Source organism: Musca autumnalis, unplaced genomic scaffold (genome assembly GCF_047663935.1).
Source record: "Musca autumnalis isolate F117 unplaced genomic scaffold, ASM4766393v1 scaffold_3, whole genome shotgun sequence".
Taxonomy (NCBI): Eukaryota; Metazoa; Arthropoda; class Insecta; order Diptera; family Muscidae; genus Musca; species Musca autumnalis.
Window position 1 is genome coordinate 56,993,324 of NW_027411866.1, and position 26,183 is coordinate 57,019,506.

The window sequence follows — 26,183 nt, forward strand, 5'->3', positions numbered from 1 at the left end:
GAGTCCACCTATTATCAAAAATTCCAGTTGCACTTTCGCATCAATTGGAGTACTCTACTTTATTGGAGGGTTGCCGTCTCTTTCACCACAGCAAAATGTTGGAATGCGTGTAAAACGGCGTTTGTATTTGCTCTGTTCCTTTACGTACCTGAGGTTACCATTTCTTACCATTTTTAACCTGCCAAGCGTTCCTTTACTTTAAAAAGCACGCAATTTATATGGGAGCTGTTCACCACTTTTACCATTTTTTGCCACTGTTACCATTTTTAAAAGTAAAGGAACAGACCAATTATTAAAGCTGAAAACTAGAGTTGTACAATCTAGTTCATTTGAAAGATCTAGTTCAATAGCTCAGCTCTTTAAACTGAACTAGGTCAGTAATCTAGTTCATAGTTCACTGTCCAGTTCAATCATTCGGATCAAAATCGTTCACCGGCTCTTAATCGGTCGTTTGATGAAAACGCATACATACACCAAATACAAACAAATGACTTATATAATTTAACTACTCCATAACAAAAATATTACATTTGCATAGTTTTATTGCATTCTTAAAGAAAGATTAATTAATTTTACAAAAATCATCGTTCATTTCGGTGGCTGGCAAAAAATCGTATGTTGTGTGTGTGTGTGTGTAGAAATTGTCATTGCAAAAAAGCTTTGTGTGTGTGTTTCTTTTTATTTTTTACCTTTTTTTCTATCCAAAAAGGCAGATTGAATCTGGATTCGACATATTGTAATATGTTATGTCTCGTATGTTTTTGTAGAAATCTTAATTTTCGGACAGCTATTCCATGTACCTTGATCCAAAACATAAACAAACTGATCACATTACAAAGGCATCCCTTAACATAAACGACGCCGTCATTTTATATATTTGTGAACGACATGTTGAACTAGATTGTGAATCGTTCGTTGATCGTACGGTCACCGACTGATTATAGTTCAGTGAACTATTGAACTATAATGAACTATATCGACTGATCTAGTTCATACGCTCTTTTCAATGAATCGTTCAATTGAACTAGTTCGTTCATGAACTATACAACTCTACTGAAAACACATCCAAAGTTTCATTTCTTGTAGATGAATAATATACAAAGTGCTGCCAAGTTTATTTTTCTTAATTCTTCTACCAGAAATGACATAAAACTTTACTCAAACGTTGGATGTGTTTTCAGCTTAAATTTACGTAATAACCATATGAAATCTTCAAGAACAAACATGGCATCACTTACACATTTTTCTTGTGGTTTTTGTTTTTGACGTGTCAATTACACCCGGCAAAAGGCTATAAGGGGCCAAATACATACGGTCCGTTGAGTGTCGCGTTATAACAACCAAATGAAAACTTCACGAACAAACTTGGCATCACTTACGCATTTTTCATGTGGTTGTTGTTTTCAACGCGCAACGTGTCGCACAACGGATCGTATGTAGAGCTGGCAAACCATCGATTTTCCCAACATAAGATATTTTCGATATAATATTTTAAAATATCGATTGCTATAGATATTATCGTTAAGTTGTCAACACCGTTAATTTGGAGATGAAAATGGCGGAAATGTCAATGCTTTTCTTGACAATTGCTTTTAATCCATAAAAATATAAAAAAATGCATTTTACTTTCTCGAAAAATGTGTACGTGTAACTACGGACTTACTTTCTAACACACACAAAACAGAAAAGCAGCGAAATATCTATTTATTTCAATAAATTTTAGGTTGGGGATTATTGTTCCGATAATATCGATAATTTTTAAAAAATAATCGATTTTATCGATAGTGCCATCGATTTTTCGCCAGCTCTAATCGTATGTTCCGAGGCCGTAAGGACACTAACACTATGTTTACATTTACGAAATCCACTCGATTTCAACTGTCAATTCCATTGCTCAAACGTCAAATGAAATCCACTCGATTTCAGATGAGTTTTCATTTGACGTATACGCAAAGGAGTTGACAGTTGAAATCGAGTGGATTTCGTAAATGTAAACATAGTCTAAGCTGAAAACACATATAACGTTTGAGTAAAGATTTGTGTCATTTCTGGTAGATGAATAAAATACCAAAAATGACACAAAATTTTACTCAAATGTTGGATGTGTTTAGGCATTACAAATTTGTGCAATAGGTATGTCCCGGTCCACACTAGAGTGATTTCATTGAAAAAATTGAATGAAATTATGCGTCTCTAGATCGACTTCCATAGTAGAGTAAAATCATAAAATTGCTGTAGTGGGGAATTCGATTTAAGAACGCCTAATTTCATGAAATTTTTTAATATTTTGGAGTAGGGACTCCTCTTATGAATATTGTAAAACTAATTGGCCTTCAGGCTTACTTTACAAAATGTTTCAATAAATAAAAACAAATTACCCTAGTTTGGACCAGGACATTTATATAAGGTAGAAGTGACAATCAGCTGTATTTTTACTTTTTTTTTGTAAATTTGGTTTTCAAAATGTAATAGGGTAGGGTACTCATGAAATTTGGAATTTTGAAATTTGCAACCATAAAATACTTTTCATCCTAAACGTGTAATAAAAATGACCTACGACAGTTTATATTTGCATGTTGATTCAAATTTGTTCTATTTCAGAGGATTTTCAAAATGTATTTATGTTTTCAGAGGATTTTCAAAATGTATTTATGTTTTTCCTGAGAAAATTTTAAGAACGACCCTATTATTCAATATTTTCTTTGACATTAAATTTTCAATAACAACAATGTTTTTTTTTTGTAAATTTGTTAGTTATTGTAATTTATGCATATACCTTATAGCTGTGTTCCTTTACTTACCTGAGGTTACCATTTTTTACCATTTTTAACCTGCAAAGCGTTCCTTAACCCCGAAAAGAGGCAAAACTGGAAGCAATTTTTAAGAGAGTGAGAGTGGAGAGAGAGCGAAAATGGCTTTCTCTTCTACCACAGGCTACCAGCAAAATTTTTGCAGGTAAAAAATGGCAGAACTGATTTTTCGACTTTTGTTTGACGATTATTTCACAATGAAAAAGAAAATGGGCGAAAAACAGAAGAAAAAGTCGAACGCTGACAAAACTAACTGTGAAATAAAAGACGAAAATTGACTTTTTATGTTTCTTTTTGACATTGCTGCCAGATCTACCATTTTTCTGTTCCTTTACTTTTCTGGTAAAAATGTTCATGAGAGAACAATTTTGAGCAATTTTGACACTTTTCCCTTTTACCATCCTTACCATTAAAAAAGTAAAGGAACAAAGCTTATATGAATAACCAGCAAAAAATTTTGGAAGTTGTGCAATTGGACTTATGATTTCACAACATCTTTCGATGTAGTCCAACAGAGTTATGAAAAATGCACTCCGTTCGATACATTTTATAAGCAGTTGCAGTGGAGATCCCTACAGAAAAAAACCAGCTGGTTGATCCCTACACATTTCTTCAAAAGACAAACAAGATAATTTTTGCGGTAATTCACGAGACGGAAATTTTTAATGGAGTGGAGTTGGAGTCCATGTCGAAAGCTGAACTAGTGATGGGAAGGCAACATATAAAACATTACAATGATTAAAGAATTCACTTTGGCAGTTTTGTTGTGATGTGTGTTTACTTTTTATTTTTAAAGTGGGGTACACACGACCAGTTTTGACTGCCAGTTTTGCTCAAATAATCGGTTGCTTGCCAGTGTGGCGGCTAATTTTTATCGGTCATCAGGCAACCACAAAATATTTTGTGGTTGCTGGACAGTTTGACATTTATCAATATTTCCGAAAAATCGAAAGTCAAAACTGATCGTATGTACCCCGCTTAAAGTAAGCCCGCTTAATCACATATTTGTTGTTTTCAAATTTTAAAAACAAGTTTTAATAGTGGGTGTAGTTAAAATTGATTTACTTTAGGGAAGGGCAGAGAATACTAGTTTCGTCCAACGCCACTTGGACTCATCAGTTCTCTTAGTTCTTTGCATTGAAGCAAAGAACTCTTCCCCAATTTTATGACGACTCGAGCTCAAGAATAAATGTGACCGACGAATTCGTTAAAATGCGAATTCAACAGAAACATTCAAAAACTTTCGTAGCCGCATATGCAAACCAAATTAACTACTCCCACTGTTATGCGTCTCCACAATGCAGAGAATCATCATGACTATGTTGACAGTCTGTCGAAAATAACAACAAACAAATCGTCCACCGTGCTGTGTGTCTGTTTTAGATTCACTTTGGCAGTTTTGTTGTGATGTGTGTTTACTTTTTATTTTAAAAGTAAGCCCGCTTAATTACATATTTGTTGTTTTCAAATTTTAAAAACAACAAGTTTGAGAGATTGCAAATTCTTGCTGGACAAATTTCTTCTAGCAGCAATCAGCAATTCTTCTTCTTCCTGAAAACAATCAATCATCTGTGTTCAATAGCTCATTTAGACTAGCCATAAATCCTCGACTGGATTTAATAAATCCAGTACAAATCTCATTGCATTTAGATATACATTTTGGAGGATTTAAATGGCAGTCAGCTGATTTTTGTTCATAGCCCAATTACCAAGGTAGATGCATCAGCCCATCTGATCGAATTTGAAACGTCAAAAGAATTCTTTGTAAATTGAATTCGTCTCAAAAAACATACGTAAAATTACAAATTTATTGTTTAATACTGAAAATGTTAGCACATTATTCTCCTAATGCTAACTAAAGAGCAAATAAAGAATTATTTTATCGCAGTTTGCCCATCCATGGTATAAGTAAAGAGGTAGATTTAAATGAAAAAATCTATAGAACCCTTGTTTTTCTTGAATTCCTAAAACTTCAAAATAAAAGCAACAAGTGGGTTTGTTTACAATGCATTTTTGAGCATTTTATAAAAAAACGCGAAAAATTAATGAAGAGTTAAATTTTCTCCACATAATCGAGTTGTGAATATGATAAACCGATTGTTTCAATGCAAATCTTACCAATTTCTTCCATACAAATGGTCTAAAAACAATTTTAAAAATCATTGAATTCGATTGTTTTTTAAATTGTTTGGCATATTATTCAAACACCACACATACATACACAGTTTGTTTATATTGTTTTGAAGTTTTAGGCATACTCGAATGAAAAAATTTAAATTGACATAAAGCTTTGGCTAACCTTTCTTATTAAACCATGTGCCCATCTAAAATAAATAAACGAATTATTTTATCGTTTAGACATCGTAAACATTAGTCTTGGTTGATTAAAATCAACTTTGTACATCAAAACAAACTAAATTTTTCCGCCTTGTTTACAAATTTTTACATTTCAAATTATTTTTAGTGTAGCAATTCACCGATGCATCTACCTTGTTTCTTGTGGCAGCTTGTAATTTTTTGTATTTTCTAGCAACATTTTGCAAAAAACAGAGTTGTATACGAGGATTTTTGCCAGATTTAAAACAAATCCACTCAATAGGAGGATTTATTTTTGTATGGGAAATCTGGTAGATTTTGGCTGGATTTAGCAAATAAAACCTGATAATGTGCTAAATCTATCTAATGAAGTCATATCTAAATGGGCTATAATTTGTTGTTGATTTATGTTTGTGAAAATTAAAAACAATCCCAGAAAAAAGTTTGGAAGTAGTGCAATGCAGAGTTATGATTTCAATACATCTTTCGATGCAGTCCACACGGAGTTATGAAAAATGCACTCCGCTCGATACATTTTAGAAGCACTCGCTTATAGATCCCTAGCCAAGCAAGCCAATTTTTTGATCCCTACAGTCGCAGTCTCTTTTCTGAACACAAGAAAGTCCCGGGCCACACTACAGTAATTTCACTGAAATTTTGATACGAAATTATGCGTCTCTAGATCGAGTTCCATAGTAGAGTAAAATCATAAAAATGCTGTAGTGGGGAATTCGAGCTAATAACGCCTAATTTCATGAAATTTTTTAATGAAATTCATACTAGTGTGGACCGGGACAAAGAGTGTCTAAAATTATAAGAATTTGTTAAAAAAAATAAAGAAATACAAACTAAACATACGGACATTGCTGTAATTCACGAGACGCAAATTATTTGGAGTGGAGTTAGAGTTTTTTTTTGGAAATCTGAACTGGAGTTGGAGGAAAAATGAAAAACCATTTGGGTGATGAAGCAATATCAATTGCGGTGTCACAAAAAGCAGAGCAGAGGAAGTAAACTCAGTTATGATCAAATTTAATGGATAGCTTTTATAATTTGTATTAGTGTAATAAAGTTAATATTCTTGTTTACCCGAATAAGCAGTGCATTTTATTTATGATTATGATGATTCTCTGCATTGTGGAGACGCATAACAGTGGGAGTAGTTAATTTGGTTTGCATATGCGGCTACGAGAGTTTTTTAATGTTTCTGTTGAATTCGCATTTAAACGAAAAAAATATGTGATTAAGCGGGCTTACTTTAAAAATAAAAAATGATTAAAGAAAATCAGATGCGCTTGGATTAAATTGAGAACGGAGGAAGTAAGCTCAAATGTGATTGACCGCCTGTTCATGTATGTCGCACGGAAACTTGTACGAAAGGAAAGCAGTCACGCACTTCCGTCTAAAAATGCGTTCATGTATTTCGCAAACTATCGTGCGACTGCCGTTACGTATCCTATGCGAAATACTACTAATTTCAATGTACATTTGTACAACTATGTTCCATAAATGAGAGCCAAATGAGAAATGAAAACAAAATCCACATATACATACAAACATTGGAATATGTGTGATTTGTTTTGTTTGAAAAATAAAATGTGTCGGTATTTTGAATTATTTTATTTTATTGATTTCTTCAAAATAATGAATGAAACCGCCATTAATAAGTGTCTATAAAATTTTTATTTTGTTTCAAGAATGTGTTGTATAAATCTGTTTTTTAGCTTTTCGGTGTTATTCGCGAGATTACGTTCTACTCGGCAGCTACAAAGCAAGTGAGTGATTTTGACATTCCCTTTCTATAAGAGACAGCCCTTTCGAAATACATAAACCCAAATTTAATGGAAAAGTGTACGTTTACGTGTTATGTCGTATGGCTTGTCGGTCAAATAGATTTTCGTTTCGAAGGCGTTTACATTAACAGAAAATGATTTTTTTCCATTTTCGAAGCACAAAAAACCTTTCGGTCGACATACATGAACAGGCTGTGAATTTAATGGAAACTTTTTTTTTTTGTAAATTTGTGTTTACATAAAAAAAATGTGTTTATATAATAAATATAATAAAGTTCTTTGAGTTCTTGTTTTACACAAATAATAAATGAATTTTATTTATTTTGGGATATTCCGCAATGGCTTGTAATTTAATTGCATCTTTATACTGACTAAAAATGCAATCCGAAAAGTGTCTTTAAATTCAATTCAAAACACTACATCAAAAACTGTGATTTGGATCGAAAATGGAGTGCATCCTAGCTGTGTGCTGTGGAAGCAAAATGGAGTGCATCCTAGCTGCGCGCTCTCTTGTAAAATTCATAAGTGAATTCATAGGAAAAGATGTACTCCAACGGCAATTGCACTGTACACTTGTACTGATTAAACTGCATTGACGGATGCAAACTTTTTGCTGGGTATGCTTTGTTATATGACGTGTATACTAGGGTGGTTTTAAAACATCGATGTCTGATTTATTTTATGCGGCACCCCCTAAAGTTTGTTAGATTTTATGACTGCCAAAGTTTGAGTACAATCGGAATATGTTTCCATGGCCATTAAATATAGCTAATATTAAAATTCGACACGATTTTCAAATTTTTTGTAGAATTACTTGTTTAGCCATAGAAATGAACTGGTAAAAGTGTTTCAGCGATTGGACAATAATGGCCAGGACAGAATCAATCCTCGCTTGCTTTGCTTGCTTCCCAAATGTCAAATTATAAAGGAATGCCAGAGCCTCCTAAAGGGGAACGCAGGCGGATTTGCAAAGAGGCTCTGGCATTCCTTTATAATTTGACATTTGGAGACTCGAGCAAAGCAAGCGACGATTGATTCTGTCCTGGCCATTATTGTCCAATCGCTGTGTTTAAACCTGTAATTGAAACTATCCATCCCTCATGGCATATTTACCAAGGTAGAAGCATTAGCCAACAACAACAACAAAAACCAGTTCAGTACTGTGAAATGTCAAAAATGTTTTCCAAAAATAAAGCGATTCACACAATTTTTTTCAACAAAATATTGTTAGGCAGTTATTAATAAACGCATTATTACAAAAAACCATCAAAGTTTTACAATTTTTGTTTTTTAATGTTGTGTTTTCATTTACAACTTTAGCTTTGTTCTTTTACGTTAAAGTTTCTTAAAGTTTTACCACTTTTATAGGCCATTTAGATATGAGCTCATTAGCCGGATTTACCGCATTACCAGTTTGTATTTACTAAATCCAGCCAAAATCCACCAGATTTACCATACAAAAATAAATCCTGGTATTTAGTGGAGTTGTTTTATAGTGCGGTTACACTACAGTTTTTTACCGGTTTAACCCACTTTATGAGGATTTATTGCTTAATCTGGTCAAATCTGACCAGATTTGCCATACAAAAATTAAATCCTCTCACGACTGGGTTTATTTTAAATCCGGCATAAATCCACCAAATATACAGTGTTGTATTCGGTATTTGTGCAAAAAAAATCCAACTCTACTCAAAAAGTACCAAAAGTTGCAACTGTTTTTGTAACAGAGTTTGTCGTGTTTTACAAGTTTATGATTGGTTGCATGAGATTTTATGGAGTTAACAAATCTAAAGTTATTTGAAAATCATAAAATTATTTATTTTTTTACATTAGACACTTTTTTAACAAAAAGTACGCTTGATACCTTGATACAAAAATGTATCCCTGTGTGTAAAATATACCAATATGAGCAAAGAGGGGACGATATCTCATGCGAGAAATTGTAAAAGTGTTAAACACGACTTTATTAGTTATTTTGTATGTATACGTAAACAAACATCAGCTGACAGTTTATATCCTCGAAAAGCTAAGTGTAACCAGCAAAGATTAACCCACTGGATCTATTAAACCCAGTGGGTTAACCTTCAATAGTGTAACCGGGGTATTAAATCCGGCATAAATCCTCCTATACAACTCTGTTTTTTGCAACATGTTGCTAGAAAATAAAAAGTGTTGCAAGCTGGAACAAGAAACAAGGTAGATGCATCGTTCAATTGAATGAAACAAAAATAATTTAAAATGCAAATTAATAAGGCGAACAAATTAAATATGCTTTGATATACAAAGTTGATTTTAATCAACCAAGACTAATATTTACGATGTCTTAACCGTGGTGCAATGGTATGCACATCCGCCCTGCACGCTGAAGGTCGTGGGTTCGATTCCCCGACCATGCAACATCAAACAATTTTCAACGGTGGCAAAATACCCCTCAGCAATGTTGGCGACATTTCCTGAATATATCAGCCGTGTAAAACTTCTCTACTTGTGGTGTCTTATACCCCGGTTACACTATTGAAGGTTAACCCACTGGGTTTAATAAATCCAGTGGGTTAATCTTTGCTGGTTACACTTAGCTTTTCGAGGATATAAACTGTCAGCTGATGTTTGTTTACGTATTCATACAAAATAACACATAAATATCAAAAAATAGTTTCCAAAAATTAAAATAGTAACTATTGATGCATTACAACAAGTATTTAAACAGTATTGTGATTGATTGGAAAATAAAAAATATGGGACAAAATGCATAAATAGTGAGCAAAGAAAATATTATGCTCTGTTCCAGAACCTGCAAGAAGCTACTACTTTTTACTACGATAACATTTTTTCCTTTATGTTATCGAAAAAATTTTTAAAAATTAATAGATTCTTGCAGTTCTGGAACAAACCATTAATGGGTAATTTACACGATATGTTTTTTACATAAGAGTTGCCACTTTTTATATACAAAATATATACGCAAAGTGACAACACATATGTAAAATTACATATCGTGTAAAACACCCATTACCGAAAATGTAATAAAGTCGTGTTTTAAACTTGTACGATTTCTCGTATGAGATATCGTCGCCTCTTTGCTCATATTCGTATATTTTACCCGCAGGGATATATTTTTGTATCATGGTACTTTTTTTTAAAAAAGCGTTTTGTGACGTACGTTTTTTTTTAATTTGCTTTATTATATTTTTTTGTAGTAAATTTTTCTGCATTTATTCGGTTGTCTTCATACCTAGTGACAAATAGCATTAACTAGGCATAGACTTGTCAAAGCAGTGTTAGTCCCATCTCTGAACGACTTCAGTAGTGGGATTCTGTAACTCATTTTTGCTGTTATCGATAATTGTCGGTAAAATTAAAATGCTTATAATTTCGATAATTAACGAAATTTTTCGGTAAGTTAACGATGAATAAAAAGTAGTCGCTAGCTTCTACCGACACCAACAGTGATGCCAACTTTCCTTTATGTTTTTAGTCATAATTTTGCGATTTAATTTTACCGATTTTTGTCGGTAACAGCAAAAATGAGTTACAGAATCCCACTACAGCTCAGATGTTTTTAAGTGTTGTAAAAGAAGGGAGTTGATATGTCAAAATTTGCTTTAGACCTTGACTAAAGAGACATTGGGAATGAAGAACAACGACAAGAGCAAAGTCATTAAGGTCATAAGCGCCAACGAGAGGACGGATTATGAAGTGTGAGATTAACCCATCAATAACGTTAAAAATCATGTTACCTATTCTATGATAGAAGTGAAGTCGATTTGTAAAAAATACATAAAACAGTCATCATAAATATGACCTTAGAAGATTAATCCGTCATGGCAAATTTTGTAACAATTAAAAAAGTAATTCGAGTTATCTTACGAAAATCGTCATATATGTACTCAAGTGAAGGGTAAGGAGTACAGTTACTCAATAAAATAGTTACTTAACGTAATATTCACTTAGGGCTCCTCGGTCCGTGATCATATGCTGAGGAAACATCAGAGCGGCGGTTATTTGCCATAAAAAGATCCCCGTGCAACATATATTCCTCGTGGCAACCACACGCCCCTTCATATTCACCCCAGTGGTAAAGCTTTTATTTGGTAAAGTGGAGATTCACGTGAGTACAACTAACTAAGACACCAACCGTACTGTACAAGTCAGGAGATAGAAAACACAGTGGAAGATTATCCATAAAAAAATGTATATATATAAAAAAATTCAAACGAAAATTAATTTCCAGATCCATAAATATCATTACATTGAAGCTGTTGAATTGGCGTTGAATATGGTTGATCTCCAAGTAGCGGAACCTAACCTGAATTATATAAGCACGTGGAAGTATGTATGTACATAATTAGATATAGTAGTGTATACATAATATAAAATAATGTAACAAAGAAAGAAAAAACACTACCCATTCATTAAAATGTTTCAAAGTCATACAAAACCGCGATTTAATCAAATGACAGAATACATAAGGATCTTTTGTAAGAAAATAATGCGTTAAGATAAGGAGGACACTCTAACTCCAGTTTATGTAAATACGCTAACCGTTTAATTATAAATCCAATTTATGTCTATAACTATATTAGTGCCTCAATTATCCCCAGTAATAGGCCGTTTATATATAACCGGGTTAACCCAGTGGGTCTGCCATTTCCATTGAGTATACTTCATATAAATCCTCATAAAGAAGGTTAACCCTGCAAAAAACTATAATATAAACGCCGTATAAGTTACTATTAATGTTATATATGCATGCATGTTTGAATAATATTCGTTTTCATCATTAGTCATAAGATATTAAATCATTGTATTAGAAAGATAATTATATAATATTAAACTCATGAAATTTCAGTAAATGTAAACATGAGGTGTTAATTATTTCAGAGGGACAAGCATGAAGCTAGAGTCAAAAAGGGAGTAACAGTAAGTTTAAGGGAGATTCCGTAACATAAAAAGGGCCAAGGGAATCTCACAAGGATGATCAATACAAGGATCATGCAGAGGGTGGGCAGCCTTAGGATGTGCCTACAACTAACTTCCTACACTTAATAAAAAAAAAATAAATCCGTGTCCTAAGTTGTAACTAGGAATGAAAAATGTCCGTCCGCAACTCTTATATACCTAAGTGTCCGTCTTGTTTTTTTTTATTTCGAGCACAATAAATCGTTAACACCTGGCACTTTAATTTATGTATATGGATTGAGGCGGAAAGAACCACCCCAGCCGACGAGCTCAAGCCGAAGCAATTAGTTCTAGTGCCACCGCCCATAAAACCCAAAAACAGATCCATTACAGTTTAATGTAGAAAAAATAAATAATTTTATGATTTTCAAATAACTTTAGATTTATAAAGGCCATAATATCTCATACGACGAATCGTGAAAGTGTAAAACACGACAAACTCAGAAATGAAGCAGGAAAGCAAGGCACCTAAGCGAGGCAGCTTATATATATAATGAGCTATGAAGCAAAACTTAAGAGAGAGCATGCCAAAATGGCTTTCTCTTTTACTACTTTCTCCTTGACAAATTTCGTGGTGTAAAAAGTGGAAAATCTGTCAAACTGTTGATTTGACATTTATTTGACAATTAAGGCAAAAGAAAAGGAAAATAAAATAAGTATAAAAAATAAAAAATGTAAACCAATGAAATAAATATTATTCTTTTAAGCAGCCATGTTTGTTTTTGACATCGCTGCAAGATCTACTATTTTTCCGTTTCTTTACTTTTGTGCAAAACAATTTACGACAGTTTTCTCTTTTTGTTAATTTTCTCGTTTAGAGTTAAGCTTGATGATCTGAAATTATTTGCAAGTGAAAAAGGAGAGCCAAGGACTCGAACCCACATAGTCACCAAATTACGTTACCTGGTTTCATTGGTGGTAAAGCAAATCTTCGGACGTATCGACTATGTAATGGCTTCTCTGTCCTAGAACTTATCGTTTTTCAAATGCAAGTGTGTTTTTGTACATTAACGCGGATACTTGGCCACAGAAATGTATTTTCTTCATGACAAACGCTTTTGCTACTTTTACTATTAAAAAAGTAGGAACGAAGTTTTTTACAGCGCGCAGTACATCAGCTGGGTTGATGCGGTACCTGTATGATTGTGCAATGCCAACCCTACATGACATGAAGAAACAAAAACAACCATGGTATAAGTAAAGAGGCAGATTTAAATGAAAATAATCAATAGAAGCCTTGTTTTTCCTGAATTCCTAAAGCGCTCGGCACATACGGTGCGTTGAGCGTTGCGTTACAACAACCACATGAAAAAAGTGTAAGTGAAGCCAAGTTTTTTGAAAAACAACAATATGTGGTCTGTTCCTTTACTTTTAAAAGTGGTAAAGTAAAGTGGTAAAGCACGTAAAGGAACACGACTATGGCTGACGCATTGTTGTTTTTCAAAAAACTTGGCACCACTTACTCTTTTTTTATGTGGTTGTTGTAACGCAACGCACCGTATGTGCCGAGCACTTTAAAGTTAAACATAATTTTACTTTAACGCGGCAGCCATATTGTTGTTTTTCAAGTGCCAACGTTTCTCCACATAATCGAGTTGTGGATATGATAAAATGATTGTTTCAATACAAAGCTGACGAATTTCTTCCATACAAATGTTCTAAAAACAATTTTAACAAGTGAGCAAAGGCTATAGTCGGGACGGGGCCGACCATGTGATACCCTACACCACTACCCCTTTGCATAAGCTTTTCACTGGTAAACATTTATTTTAGGGAACATAATCCGACTACCACCAAACATATTTTGGTTTTTAATCAAAAAAATATGCCTCTTTCTCTCTGGGACCCCCATAAGCAACCAAAATTGTGTGACCATCCGATCAAAATTTCGGCCTGTAGAATGGAAGAATTGGATGCATTACCGACTATTGTGGTATATCCCTTGTTTGACCACCTTCGCCAACCTACTTTACACCAATGTACAGGTAATATTTTCTTCTTCCATTGACAGGCTTTGCCGTTGAAATAACCCTACTAGAAATCGATATATTCACAAAGAATAAAATTTTGAATTTGTCCCACATGAGTTTTTCCCCATTCCGATCCCTAAATATTATCCGACTATCCGACAAAAATTTGTGACTATCCGATCAAAATTCCAACCTGTAGCGTGATTACAAAAAATGGAAAAATTGGATATATTATATTTTATAATATATTTTGCGATATCTCGGTTTTTTGCCCACTTACGCCAACATACTTTGCGTCAATATAAAGGACATCTTTTTTTCCATTGGCGGTCTTTCCTTTTGAAATACTCCTACTAGAAGCGGAAATATTCGCATAAGAAAAAACATTGACTTTTCTCCTCATAAGCTTTTCGCTTATTCCGACTCCTGAATATTATCCGACCATCACCAAAATAAATAGGCTTATTCCTCTGTGGGACCCGCATAAAATTCAAAAAACTTCGTGACGATCCGATCAAAATTGCGACCTGTAGCGTGATTACGAAAAAATCGGAAAATGGGATGCATTACCGACTATTGCGATATCTCCGTTGTTTGAGCTGCTACGACAACCTACTTTTCATCATTGTAATGGTGATATTTTTACTTTCCTTGCCAGGTTTTGCTTTTGATACACCTCTTAAAGAAACAGAGATATTGGCTTTGAAATAAAACGTTGACCATTCTCCAAATAAGTTTTTGCCCATTCCAACCTTGTCGGTGATGGTCACCTTAAAATTGGCAACGCATCCTGATTTTCGAAAACGTCCAGTGAACAATATTTTATGCACTGAACAATAACTTTTATTGCAGTTTGTTTTTATTGTCTATGTAAATGTAAAATGTAAATGTAATTGTTAGCAACATTTTTCAAATCTATAAAAGGCCCTTCAGGCGTTGATTCTGTCCTTTTTTGCTGGACAACTAAAACATGTAAGATCATTTTAACAACTTGTCATTTTAATTTTATAAACTTAATTTATTTCTATAGCGAATAAACACCACACATTTTAATATCAAACTTAAGCAACATTGGATTTGTTTTTACTTGGTCGTCGCCTTTGTTTGTATTACTGCCGTTTGATGTTAGATGGTTTGTTCGGGTTGTCAGCCTATAGCAAAAAGGGAGCCTTTTAGTGTCAAAGCCGACATTATTTTACTTGATGACATTCTTTTAATTTGATGCCGGATGAGACACGACATATTTTTATTCGATGTTTGATGAGCCATTGATATCAAACATTGTTAATCGTCATTTTGTCAAGCCGATTTGTGTCAACCAACTGTTTTGTGAGCCAATTTGCATCATCAGCCCCAGAAATTATATTATTCGACGTTTGATGAGCCATTGATATCAAACATTCGTCATTTGTCAAGCCGATTTGTGTTAATAAATTGTTTAATGAGTCAATTTAGATGAAATATCTTTTCTTTTGATGTGCCTATTCGTATCTACTACAAGCCGAAGAAGCTGCAGTTACAATCTGTGAAATTGTGTGTGTCAAGCCGTATATGTGATATTCAATAAATACAACAACAATCGTTTGAGGAATCCCCATCAGTTTGTTGTTAAGCCGTTTATGTTATTTGTTTACATTCGCTTATGTCCATTTGATGTCACAAGAGAAGCAACAGAGAAGTAAACGATCGACGCAAGGAAAACCCCCAGTCCGATTCGACGCATACATAACTGAGATGAGTCTCCAACATTCACCGCCTAATACACCAACAAACACTACAAGTGGTGCCCGCTTACAAACAGACGTAAGCACACCAGCAAGTCAGCCGTCTACAGCAAAGCCAACAACGTCTGCTGCCGCCGAAACAGCGAAACAAAAACAGACAGAAAAATCAGCCACAATGGACACAGCCGAGATGAGGAAAGAAATGCTGAAAATGCAAAAACAAATTCAGCTACAAATGCAGCAGCAAATGCAACAACAATTGCAAATGCAAACATTGCTTCAAAATCAGATGCTACAATTGAAGGAAGAAATGGTAAAAACTTTTGCATCGCAGCAACCAAAAACGTCCGTCCAAAACCCTCAGCCACAAACATCACAACAACAAATATTTGATCAGCCTTTGGAGCCGCCATTAACGTCACAACAACCAATATCACAGCCAACACAACACATCACAACGCCGCCAACACTGGAAATACCGCCGCCGTTGCCTGACATGCCACAGTCAATTATACGCCAACCAGAACCGACGCACGTAACGCAAGGAATGTCCGTACAATACATGCCAGCACAGGGACAACCAAATAATTCCATTAATACTGCAAATACTAATTACAACAATATGCCTCAAAAGAAAATTTATCCTCTTCCAATATTTTCAGGGTTGCCAGAAGAATGGCCAACTTTTTCCGAGTCTTTTTACAGCACCACAAATGAGTTTATGTACAGCGACCTGCACAATATTATGAGGTTAAGAGACGCTTTAAGAGGTAATGCAAGAGAGACGGTTGAACCATTATTGGGGAGCTCTGCCAACGTTGAAGCCATAATGCTTAACCTGAAAGAGATGTTCGGAAGACCAGAGCAACTCATCAAAAGCCAGATTATGAAAGTCCGTAAAATTCCCCCATTGGCTAAAGACGATTTGAATGCCTTAATAAATTTCGCCACCAAAACTTCAAATATGGCAACATTTTTGAAAAACGCTGAAGGAGAACATCATTTACATAACCCATCTTTACTGAGTGAACTTGTAGCGAAATTACCAATAAACCGACAAATGGAATGGGGTGAAAAATGCCTTTCATTAAATGAATCGCCTTCTATTTTACATTTCAGTGCATGGTTGCAAACATTACGACGCGTTGCTAACATCGTCCACGATACCCTCCCATACGCACCATACGTGTCCACTAATCGCCAGCAACCCACAAAGCCAAGCCGCCAAATTGCATGTGTCGCCGTCAATAATTGTAGTGTGTGCGACGGGGTCTGCACGTCAATAACAGAATGTAAACAATTCGCAGATATGCAGACGGACGAAAAGTGGAACAAAATTAAAGAATTAAAATTGTGTTTTTGCTGCCTTAGAAAAGGCCACCAATTGAACCAGTGTCGAAATAGAGTGTGTTGCGGTAAAAATAATTGCAATAAGTTCCATAATGTTTTACTGCATTATGACGTGGATGCCGATGAAGAAAATGAAAACGATAGTGGAAGAGTGCAGCCACAACAAAGAAATTGCCATGCCGTGAGTAGTGCCGGTAGCATACTTTTCCAAATATTGCCCGTAAAGTTGTACGGAAAAGATAAAACAATTTCCACGTATGCATTTATAGATGATGGTGCGAATGTTACAATGCTAGACAGTGGAATTGCAAGTGATCTGAAATTACGAGGAAACACGGCACAGTTATCCCTACAGTGGCTTAATAATCATTCGGTAGTGGAGAGCTCTGAAGTAGTGGATGTGACAATAAGTGGTATTGGAAGAGGCGACAGACAATATGTCATGAAAAATGTTTATACCACTTCAAATATGTCCTTGCCCATTCAATCGTGTGATATTAAAAAATTGGTAACAAATAACAATGTCGATGTTTCGAAAATAAAATTTGTAAATTATAAAAATGTGCAACCAAAATTAATTATCAGTTTACACCATTGTTTTTTGACAGTTCCACTGGATGTGCCCCGCTCGTTGTCTGCCGCTGGACCGATTGTAACCACTACAAGATTGGGTGTTGTTGTTTATGGCCCAACGCCTGGAGGAAAAGCCTCAACCAAAAATCGTGCCCTTCATGTCAGAATGTGTGCCACTTCAACAGAAAGTCCAGAAGATAACCTACGACAAATGAGTATGATGCAAAATAATTGTGACGTGAAAATCCTTGATGCAAAGGTGAATACAAAAAAGAAATTGCCAAATGATGATGAATGTGCGGTGAAATTATTGAGGAGCCAATCAAGAAAAATTGATGGACGCTATGAATGTCTTTTGTGGAAACAAAACGTGCCTCAATTCCCAGATTCCTATGATATGGTCCTGAAAAATTTGTATATTGTGGAAAATAAAATGGTTCGAGATAGGGAACATTGCAGTGCACATTGTGAAAGAACATGTTGCCCTATTTTGATGAGCTATGCCAGAAAAGTAAATGTGCACGAATTGCTATCTAATCCAGACCCGTTGTTTCACCTGCCACATTCTAATGTTACAATTGTGAATGCCAATGTGTTTGTGAAAAATTCAACTCGTGCCGATGAACCAAATTTTAATACTCATTACGTAGACGACTATTTCCAAAATGAAGAAGAAGCCGCAAAGGTGATAGAAGATGTGATAAGAATTCATAGTGTTGGAGGTTTTGAATTGAGAAATATTATGTCAAATTCCAAGAGGGTAATTCAAACTTGTGGAGAATCGGCCAGCGGAGTCAACGATAGCGGTGAGTTTTTGAACCAAAATGTTGTTGAAGGGATTTTGGGCATACACTGGTTGCCAAATCCAGATGTTTTCTCCTTTCGTGATAAATTCATTTTAGACTTCGCTAATATGCTCTCTTTGAAAATGTTTATTTATGGCACATTCGGATTTATCTGCAAATTTGTGGTTGCTTCTAAAATGTTGATACGAAGAGTATGGAAGTCGGGTATAGAGTCGGACGAGGAGTTGCCTAGCGATTTATATAATAACTGGAAGATATGGTTAACTGAATTAAATATGTTGGAGGGATTTCGTATTTCAAGACGTTATCTTAAGGATTTTTCAAACAGAAAAGTTGATTTACATATATTCGCATACGCGATCGAAGAGGCAATGGCAACGGTAGCGTATTGGTGTGTGGTAAGTGATGTTGGAATTAAATTTTCGATTGTAATGGAAAAATCTGCTTGTGCTTCTGCTAGTTGTCGCACCATAATCAAGCTGGAACCGCAGATGGCAGTTATGAGTGTTCATATGAATGATTTAATCGCCTTTAATCATGTGAAAAATCTTAATATAATTTATTTTTGGACAGATTCATACACGGTTGTACGATGGATGCTCGATAGCAGCGACGGGAGTTATTGGAAATGGTGGCCGAATATTTTAAAGCCCGCAGATGAGACAACAGCAGCCGCATTTTCAGCAAAATATGATGTAGACGGATGGTGGAAAAATAGCCCAGAATTTCGTCAGGAATCACAATGGCCCTTGGAAGATAATATGAAAGAAACCATGAGTGACTACGACTTCGATATGATAACAGGACATGTGGTGCAGTGGCTCATCAGTATATTTATGTGGTTACAGCGCGAAGCAATACTAGCTCTGGCTGTTATAAAAGGACTATTTCCAAACTTGCCGTTTTGGATGTTGATGAAGATTCTGGTGAAGCCTCCCCCTCTGGGTCAGTTCACGGGGGCGGGGATGTCGGTGATGGTCACCTTAAAATTGGCAACGCATCCTGATTTTCGAAAACGTCCAGTGAACAATATTTTATGCACTGAACAATAACTTTTATTGCAGTTTGTTTTTATTGTCTATGTAAATGTAAAATGTAAATGTAATTGTTAGCAACATTTTTCAAATCTATAAAAGGCCCTTCAGGCGTTGATTCTGTCCTTTTTTGCTGGACAACTAAAACATGTAAGATCATTTTAACAACTTGTCATTTTAATTTTATAAACTTAATTTATTTCTATAGCGAATAAACACCACACATTTTAATATCAAACTTAAGCAACATTGGATTTGTTTTTACTTGGTCGTCGCCTTTGTTTGTATTACTGCCGTTTGATGTTAGATGGTTTGTTCGGGTTGTCAGCCTATAGCAAAAAGGGAGCCTTTTAGTGTCAAAGCCGACATTATTTTACTTGATGACATTCTTTTAATTTGATGCCGGGTGAGACACGACAAACCTTGAATATTATCCGACCATCATTAAAATCAGTAGGCTTCTTCCTCTGTGGGACCGCCATTAACACCAAAAATTTCGATCGACGATCCGATCAAAATTGCGACCTGTAGCGTGATTACAAAAAAATCGGAAAATGGGATGCATTATCGACTATTGCCATATCTCTGCTATTTTACCACCTAGGAGAACCTACTTTACATCGTTGTAAAGGTGATATTTTCAACTTTCCTTGCCAGGTTTTGCCTTTGATATACGTCTTAAACAAACAGAGATATTGGCTTTGAAATAAAACGTTGACCTTTCTCCAAATAAGTGTTTGCCCATTCCGACCCCTGAACATTATCCGAGCATCATCAAAATCAATAGGCTTCTTTCTCTTTGGGACCCCCATTAACCCCCAAAATTTCGTGACGATCCGGTCAAAATTGCGACCTGTAGCGTGATTACAAAAAAACGGAAAATAGGATGCATTATCGACTATTGCCACATCTCTGCTATTATACCACCTACGACAACATACTTTACATCGTTGTAAAGGTGATATTTTCTACTTTCCTTGCCAGATTTTGCTTTTGATATACCTCTTAAAGAAACAGAGATATTGGTTTTGAAATAAAATGTTGACTTTTCTCCAAATAAGATTTTTGCCCATTCCGACCCCTAAATATTATCCGACCATCACCAAAATCAGTAGGCTTCTTTCTCTGTGAGACCCCTATTAACCCTCAAAATTTCGTGACGATTCGATCAAAATTGGGACCTTTAGCGTGATTTCCAAAAAAATGGATAAATGGGATGTATTACCAACTATTGCGATATCTCCGTTATTTATTTACCTACGCCGACCTAGTTTACATCATTGTAAAGACGGGATCTTCTACTTTCATAGTCAGGCTTTGCTTTTGGAAAGTTTCCAACTAAAGCTGTGATATTCGTCAATATAATTAAAATCGCAAAAATGAAAATTGGGGTTTTATTTGCTAGTATTGTGATTTCTTCGTTGTTTGATCACCTACGAACACCAACTTTACATCATTAGAAAGGATATATTTTCTACTTTCATTGTCAGGTTTTGCTTTTGGTATACCCCATATAGAAGCTGAGATATTCGCTTTGGAAAAAACGTTGTCTTTTTATCCACCCAAGTTTTTTGCCCTTTCCGACCCTTAAATATTATCCGACCAATAGGCTTCTTCCTCTCCGGGACCCCCATCAATATCCAAAATTTCGTGACGATCCGATCAAAATTGCGACCTGTAGCGTGATTACAAGGTTTAGATGGACAGACGGACGGACGGACACACATAGCCAGATCGACTCAGCTCGTCGAGACATTCATTTTGGTATATATAAGTATGGGTCTACGACCATATTTATACCCTACACCACCTCCATAGTGGCGTAGGGTATAAAAATCATTGAATTCGATTGTTTTTAAAATTTTTTGGCATATTATTCATACTGTGTTTATTGTTTTGAAGTTTTAGGAACACTCGAAAGAAAAAATTTAAATTGACACAATGCTTTAGCTAACCTTTCTTATTTAACCATGAAAACAACTTTTGTTTAGTTATATTAGGTTTGTTCAATAACTTCGCAAGTAAAAAGTACTTCCGAAGTTTTTGTAAGTACTTAGAAGTAGTTCTCATTTTTCATTTACTAAAAAGTTTGTTATCGAACAGCATTTTGTAAAAGTTTGTAAAAATTTTGGGTTATCGAAGAGACCCATTTATTTTATGCAAATATTTGGTCTGTTCCAGAACTGCAAGAATCTACTAATTTTTAAGTTGGGTACACATTGTCAGTTTTGAATGACAGCTTTCTTGTTGCTTGCTCGTGTGGCCGTTAATTTTTGCCATTCATCATGCAACCACAAAATGTTTTGTGGTTGCTGGACGGTTTGACAGTTATCGATAATTGCGAATTATCGACATTCAAAACTGACTATTGGTCTGTTCCAGTACTACACATTTCTACACATTTTTACTCCGATAACCGATTTTTCCTTTATGTTATCGAAAAAAATAGTAAAAATGTGTAGAAATGTGCAGTACTGGAACATAGCAAATGTGTACTAGAGCTGGCTACCATCGATATTCCCAATATTAGATATTTTCGATATAATAGTTTAAAATATCGATTACTATCGATATTATCGGTAAGCTGTCACCACCATTAATTTCGAGATGAAAATGGCGGAAATATCAATGCTTTTCTTGACATTTTGCACAAGTAGTTCACAGAAATGCAAAGGAGAATAAAAAATTGCTTTTATCTTATAAAAATATTAAAAAAATACATGTTACCTTTCCAAAAAATATATACATGTGACTACGGGCTTATTTTCTCACACACACAAAACCGAAAAGCAGCGAAATTTCTATTTATTTTAATGACTTTTGGGTTGGGGGTTTTTGTTCCGATAATATCGATAGGCAAAACTACCTATCGAGATATAATTAAAAAAAAACAATCGATTTTATCGATAGTGCCATCGATTTTTTGCCAGCTCTAATGTGTACCCAGCTACCTGCGTGAAGTTAGCGACGTCGCCAACTTTCGATAACACAGAGTTATCGAAATTCACAGGGTGACACAGAACGTCAAAAATTCACATTTAGTACTATTTTTGCAACCCTGCTGACCAAAAAAGGTAACGACGAATATTATAATTAATTAATTTTATAAAATTATGAATGAAAAACTCTAAAAACAATCCATCTTATTATAAATAATAAAATTTAAGTAATTTTCAAGAGTTAAATGTACGTCAATGTTACCAAACCATATCAAATAACGCATTGTTTTGAACCTAAAATTGACCGGTGGTCAGGACAGAGAATCACCTCTGGTATCTTTCCTATACAAACCTCGTCCAAACTGAATGCATGGAATGAAAGATAGAGTCCCAGAGAACATTTCCTCATACTAGGAATATTCAATTTCAGTTTTTTGTAGAACAAAGTTGTCCATTTTCCGTTTTCCAACTGGTGGTCAGGACATAGAATCGCCTCTGGAATCTCCCCTATACAAACCTCGTCCAAACTGAATGCATGGAATGAAAGAAAGAGTCCCAGAGAACATTTCCTCATACTAGGAATATTCAATTTCAGTTTTTTGTAGAACAAAGTTGTCGATTTTCCGTTTTCCAACTGGTGGTCAGGACAGAGAATCGCCTCTGGAATCTTCAATATACAAACCTCGTCCAAACTGAATGCATGGAATGAAAGATAGAGTCCCAGAGAACATTTCCTCATACTAGGAATATTCAATTTCAGTTTTTTGTAGAACAAAGTTGTCAATTTTCCGTTTTCCAACTGGTGGTCAGGACAGAGAATCGCCTCTGGAATCTTCAATATACAAACCTCGTCCAAACTGAATGCATGGAATGAAAGATAGAGTCCCAGAGAACATTTCCTCATACTAGGAATATTCAATTTCAGTTTTTTGTAGAACAAAGTTGTCCATTTTCCGTTTTCCAACTGGTGGTCAGGACAGAGAATCGCCTCTGGAATCTTCAATATACAAACCTCGTCCAAACTGAATACATGGAATGAAAGATAGAGTCCCAGAGAACATTTCCTCATACTAGGAATATTCAATTTCAGTTTTTTGTAGAACAAAGTTGTCAATTTTCCGTTTTCCAACTGGTGGTCAGGACAGAGAATCGCCTCTGGAATCTTCAATATACAAACCTCGTCCAAACTGAATGCATGGAATGAAAGATAGAGTCCCATAGAACATTTCCTCATACTAGGAATATTCAATTTCAGTTTTTTGTAGAACAAAGTTGTCGATTTTCCGTTTTCCAACTGGTGGTCAGGACAGAGAATCGCCTCTGGAATCTTCAATATACAAACCTCGTCCAAACTGAATGCATGGAATGAAAGATAGAGTCCCAGAGAACATTTCCTCATACTAGGAATATTCAATTTCAGTTTTTTGTAGAACAAAGTTGTCAATTTTCCGTTTTCCAACTGGTGGTCAGGACAGAGAATCGCCTCTGGAATCTTCAATATACAAACCTCGTCCAAACTGAATGCATGGAATGAAAGATAGAGTCCCATAGAACATTTCCTCATACTAGGAATATTCAATTTCAGTTTTTTGTAGAACAAAGTTGTCAATTTTCCGTTTTCCAACTGGTGGTCAGGACAGAGAATCGCCTCTGGAATCTTCAATATACAAACCTCGTCCAAACTGAATGCATGGAATGAAAGATAGAGTCCCAGAGAACATTTCCTCATACTAGGAATATTCAATTTCAGTTTTTTGTAGAACAAAGTTGTCCATTTTCCGTTTTCCAACTGGTGGTCAGGACAGAGAATCGCCTCTGGAATCTTCAATATACAAACCTCGTCCAAACTGAATACATGGAATGAAAGATAGAGTCCCAGAGAACATTTCCTCATACTAGGAATATTCAATTTCAGTTTTTTGTAGAACAAAGTTGTCAATTTTCCGTTTTCCAACTGGTGGTCAGGACAGAGAATCGCCTCTGGAATCTTCAATATACAAACCTCGTCCAAACTGAATGCATGGAATGAAAGATAGAGTCCCATAGAACATTTCCTCATACTAGGAATATTCAATTTCAGTTTTTTGTAGAACAAAGTTGTCGATTTTCCGTTTTCCAACTGGTGGTCAGGACAGAGAATCGCCTCTGGAATCTTCAATATACAAACCTCGTCCAAACTGAATGCATGGAATGAAAGATAGAGTCCCAGAGAACATTTCCTCATACTAGGAATATTCAATTTCAGTTTTTTGTAGAACAAAGTTGTCAATTTTCCGTTTTCCAACTGGTGGTCAGGACAGAGAATCGCCTCTGGAATCTTCAATATACAAACCTCGTCCAAACTGAATGCATGGAATGAAAGATAGAGTCCCATAGAACATTTCCTCATACTAGGAATATTCAATTTCAGTTTTTTGTAGAACAAAGTTGTCGATTTTCCGTTTTCCAACTGGTGGTCAGGACAGAGAATCGCCTCTGGAATCTTCAATATACAAACCTCGTCCAAACTGAATGCATGGAATGAAAGATAGAGTCCCATAGAACATTTCCTCATACTAGGAATATTCAATTTCAGTTTTTTGTAGAACAAAGTTGTCGATTTTCCGTTTTCCAACTGGTGGTCAGGACAGAGAATCGCCTCTGGAATCTTCAATATACAAACCTCGTCCAAACTGAATGCATGGAATGAAAGATAGAGTCCCATAGAACATTTCCTCATACTAGGAATATTCAATTTCAGTTTTTTGTAGAACAAAGTTGTCGATTTTCCGTTTTCCAACTGGTGGTCAGGACAGAGAATCGCCTCTGGAATCTTCAATATACAAACCTCGTCCAAACTGAATGCATGGAATGAAAGATAGAGTCCCAGAGAACATTTCCTCATACTAGGAATATTCAATTTCAGTTTTTTGTAGAACAAAGTTGTCAATTTTCCGTTTTCCAACTGGTGGTCAGGACAGAGAATCGCCTCTGGAATCTTCAATATACAAACCTCGTCCAAACTGAATGCATGGAATGAAAGATAGAGTCCCATAGAACATTTCCTCATACTAGGAATATTCAATTTCAGTTTTTTGTAGAACAAAGTTGTCGATTTTCCGTTTTCCAACTGGTGGTCAGGACAGAGAATCGCCTCTGGAATCTTCAATATACAAACCTCGTCCAAACTGAATGCATGGAATGAAAGATAGAGTCCCATAGAACATTTCCTCATACTAGGAATATTCAATTTCAGTTTTTTGTAGAACAAAGTTGTCGATTTTCCGTTTTCCAACTGGTGGTCAGGACAGAGAATCGCCTCTGGAATCTTCAATATACAAACCTCGTCCAAACTGAATGCATAGAATGAACGATAGGGTCCCAGAAAACATTTCCTCATACCAGGAATATTCAATTTCAGTTTTTTGTAGAACAAAGTTGTCCATTTTCCGTTTTCCAACTGGTGGTCAGGACAGAGAATCGCCTCTGGAATCTTCAATATACAAACCTCGTCCAAACTGAATACATGGAATGAAAGATAGAGTCCCAGAGAACATTTCCTCATACTAGGAATATTCAATTTCAGTTTTTTGTAGAACAAAGTTGTCAATTTTCCGTTTTCCAACTGGTGGTCAGGACAGAGAATCGCCTCTGGAATCTTCAATATACAAACCTTGTCCAAACTGAATGCATGGAATGAAAGATAGAGTCCCATAGAACATTTCCTCATACTAGGAATATTCAATTTCAGTTTTTTGTAGAACAAAGTTGTCGATTTTCCGTTTTCCAACTGGTGGTCAGGACAGAGAATCGCCTCTGGAATCTTCAATATACAAACCTCGTCCAAACTGAATGCATGGAATGAAAGAAAGAGTCCTAGAGAACATTTCCTCATACTAGGAATATTCAATTTCAGTTTTTTGTAGAACA

The 26,183-nt window shown here is 35.3% G+C and overlaps 1 protein-coding gene across 2 annotated transcripts; it reads left to right on the forward strand.

Annotated features, from left to right (window-relative positions):
- Positions 1-14,608: 14,608 nt before the first annotated feature.
- Positions 14,609-19,578, forward strand: LOC141399681 (uncharacterized). Of its 2 annotated transcripts, XR_012411900.1 has the most exons (4): positions 14,609-17,116; positions 17,192-18,699; positions 18,875-19,485; positions 19,544-19,578. XR_012411900.1 is itself a non-coding variant. In XM_073978854.1 (3 exons), exons 1-3 carry the CDS (start codon positions 15,502-15,504, stop codon positions 18,947-18,949), a joined length of 3,198 nt encoding a protein of 1,065 aa, XP_073834955.1. In that variant the 5' UTR covers positions 14,609-15,501; the 3' UTR covers positions 18,950-19,578. The 2 variants fall into 2 exon arrangements, 1 of the variants encoding a protein (XP_073834955.1); XM_073978854.1 differs by having other exon boundaries at positions 18,875-19,578.
- Positions 19,579-26,183: the final 6,605 nt, after the last annotated feature.

What these genes read in the sequence shown, in the direction of transcription:
- LOC141399681 (XM_073978854.1), top strand. Translation starts at nt 15,502, where the DNA reads ATGTCACAAGAGAAGCAACAGAGAAGTAAACGATCGACGCAAGGAAAA. An exon ending in CCATGCCGTGAGTAGTGCCG is followed by an intron (nt 17,117 to 17,191) that starts GTAGCATACTTT and finishes ATGCATTTATAG; the next exon opens with ATGATGGTGCGAATGTTACA. An exon ending in CGGTAGCGTATTGGTGTGTG is followed by an intron (nt 18,700 to 18,874) that starts GTAAGTGATGTT and finishes ATTTTTGGACAG; the next exon opens with ATTCATACACGGTTGTACGA.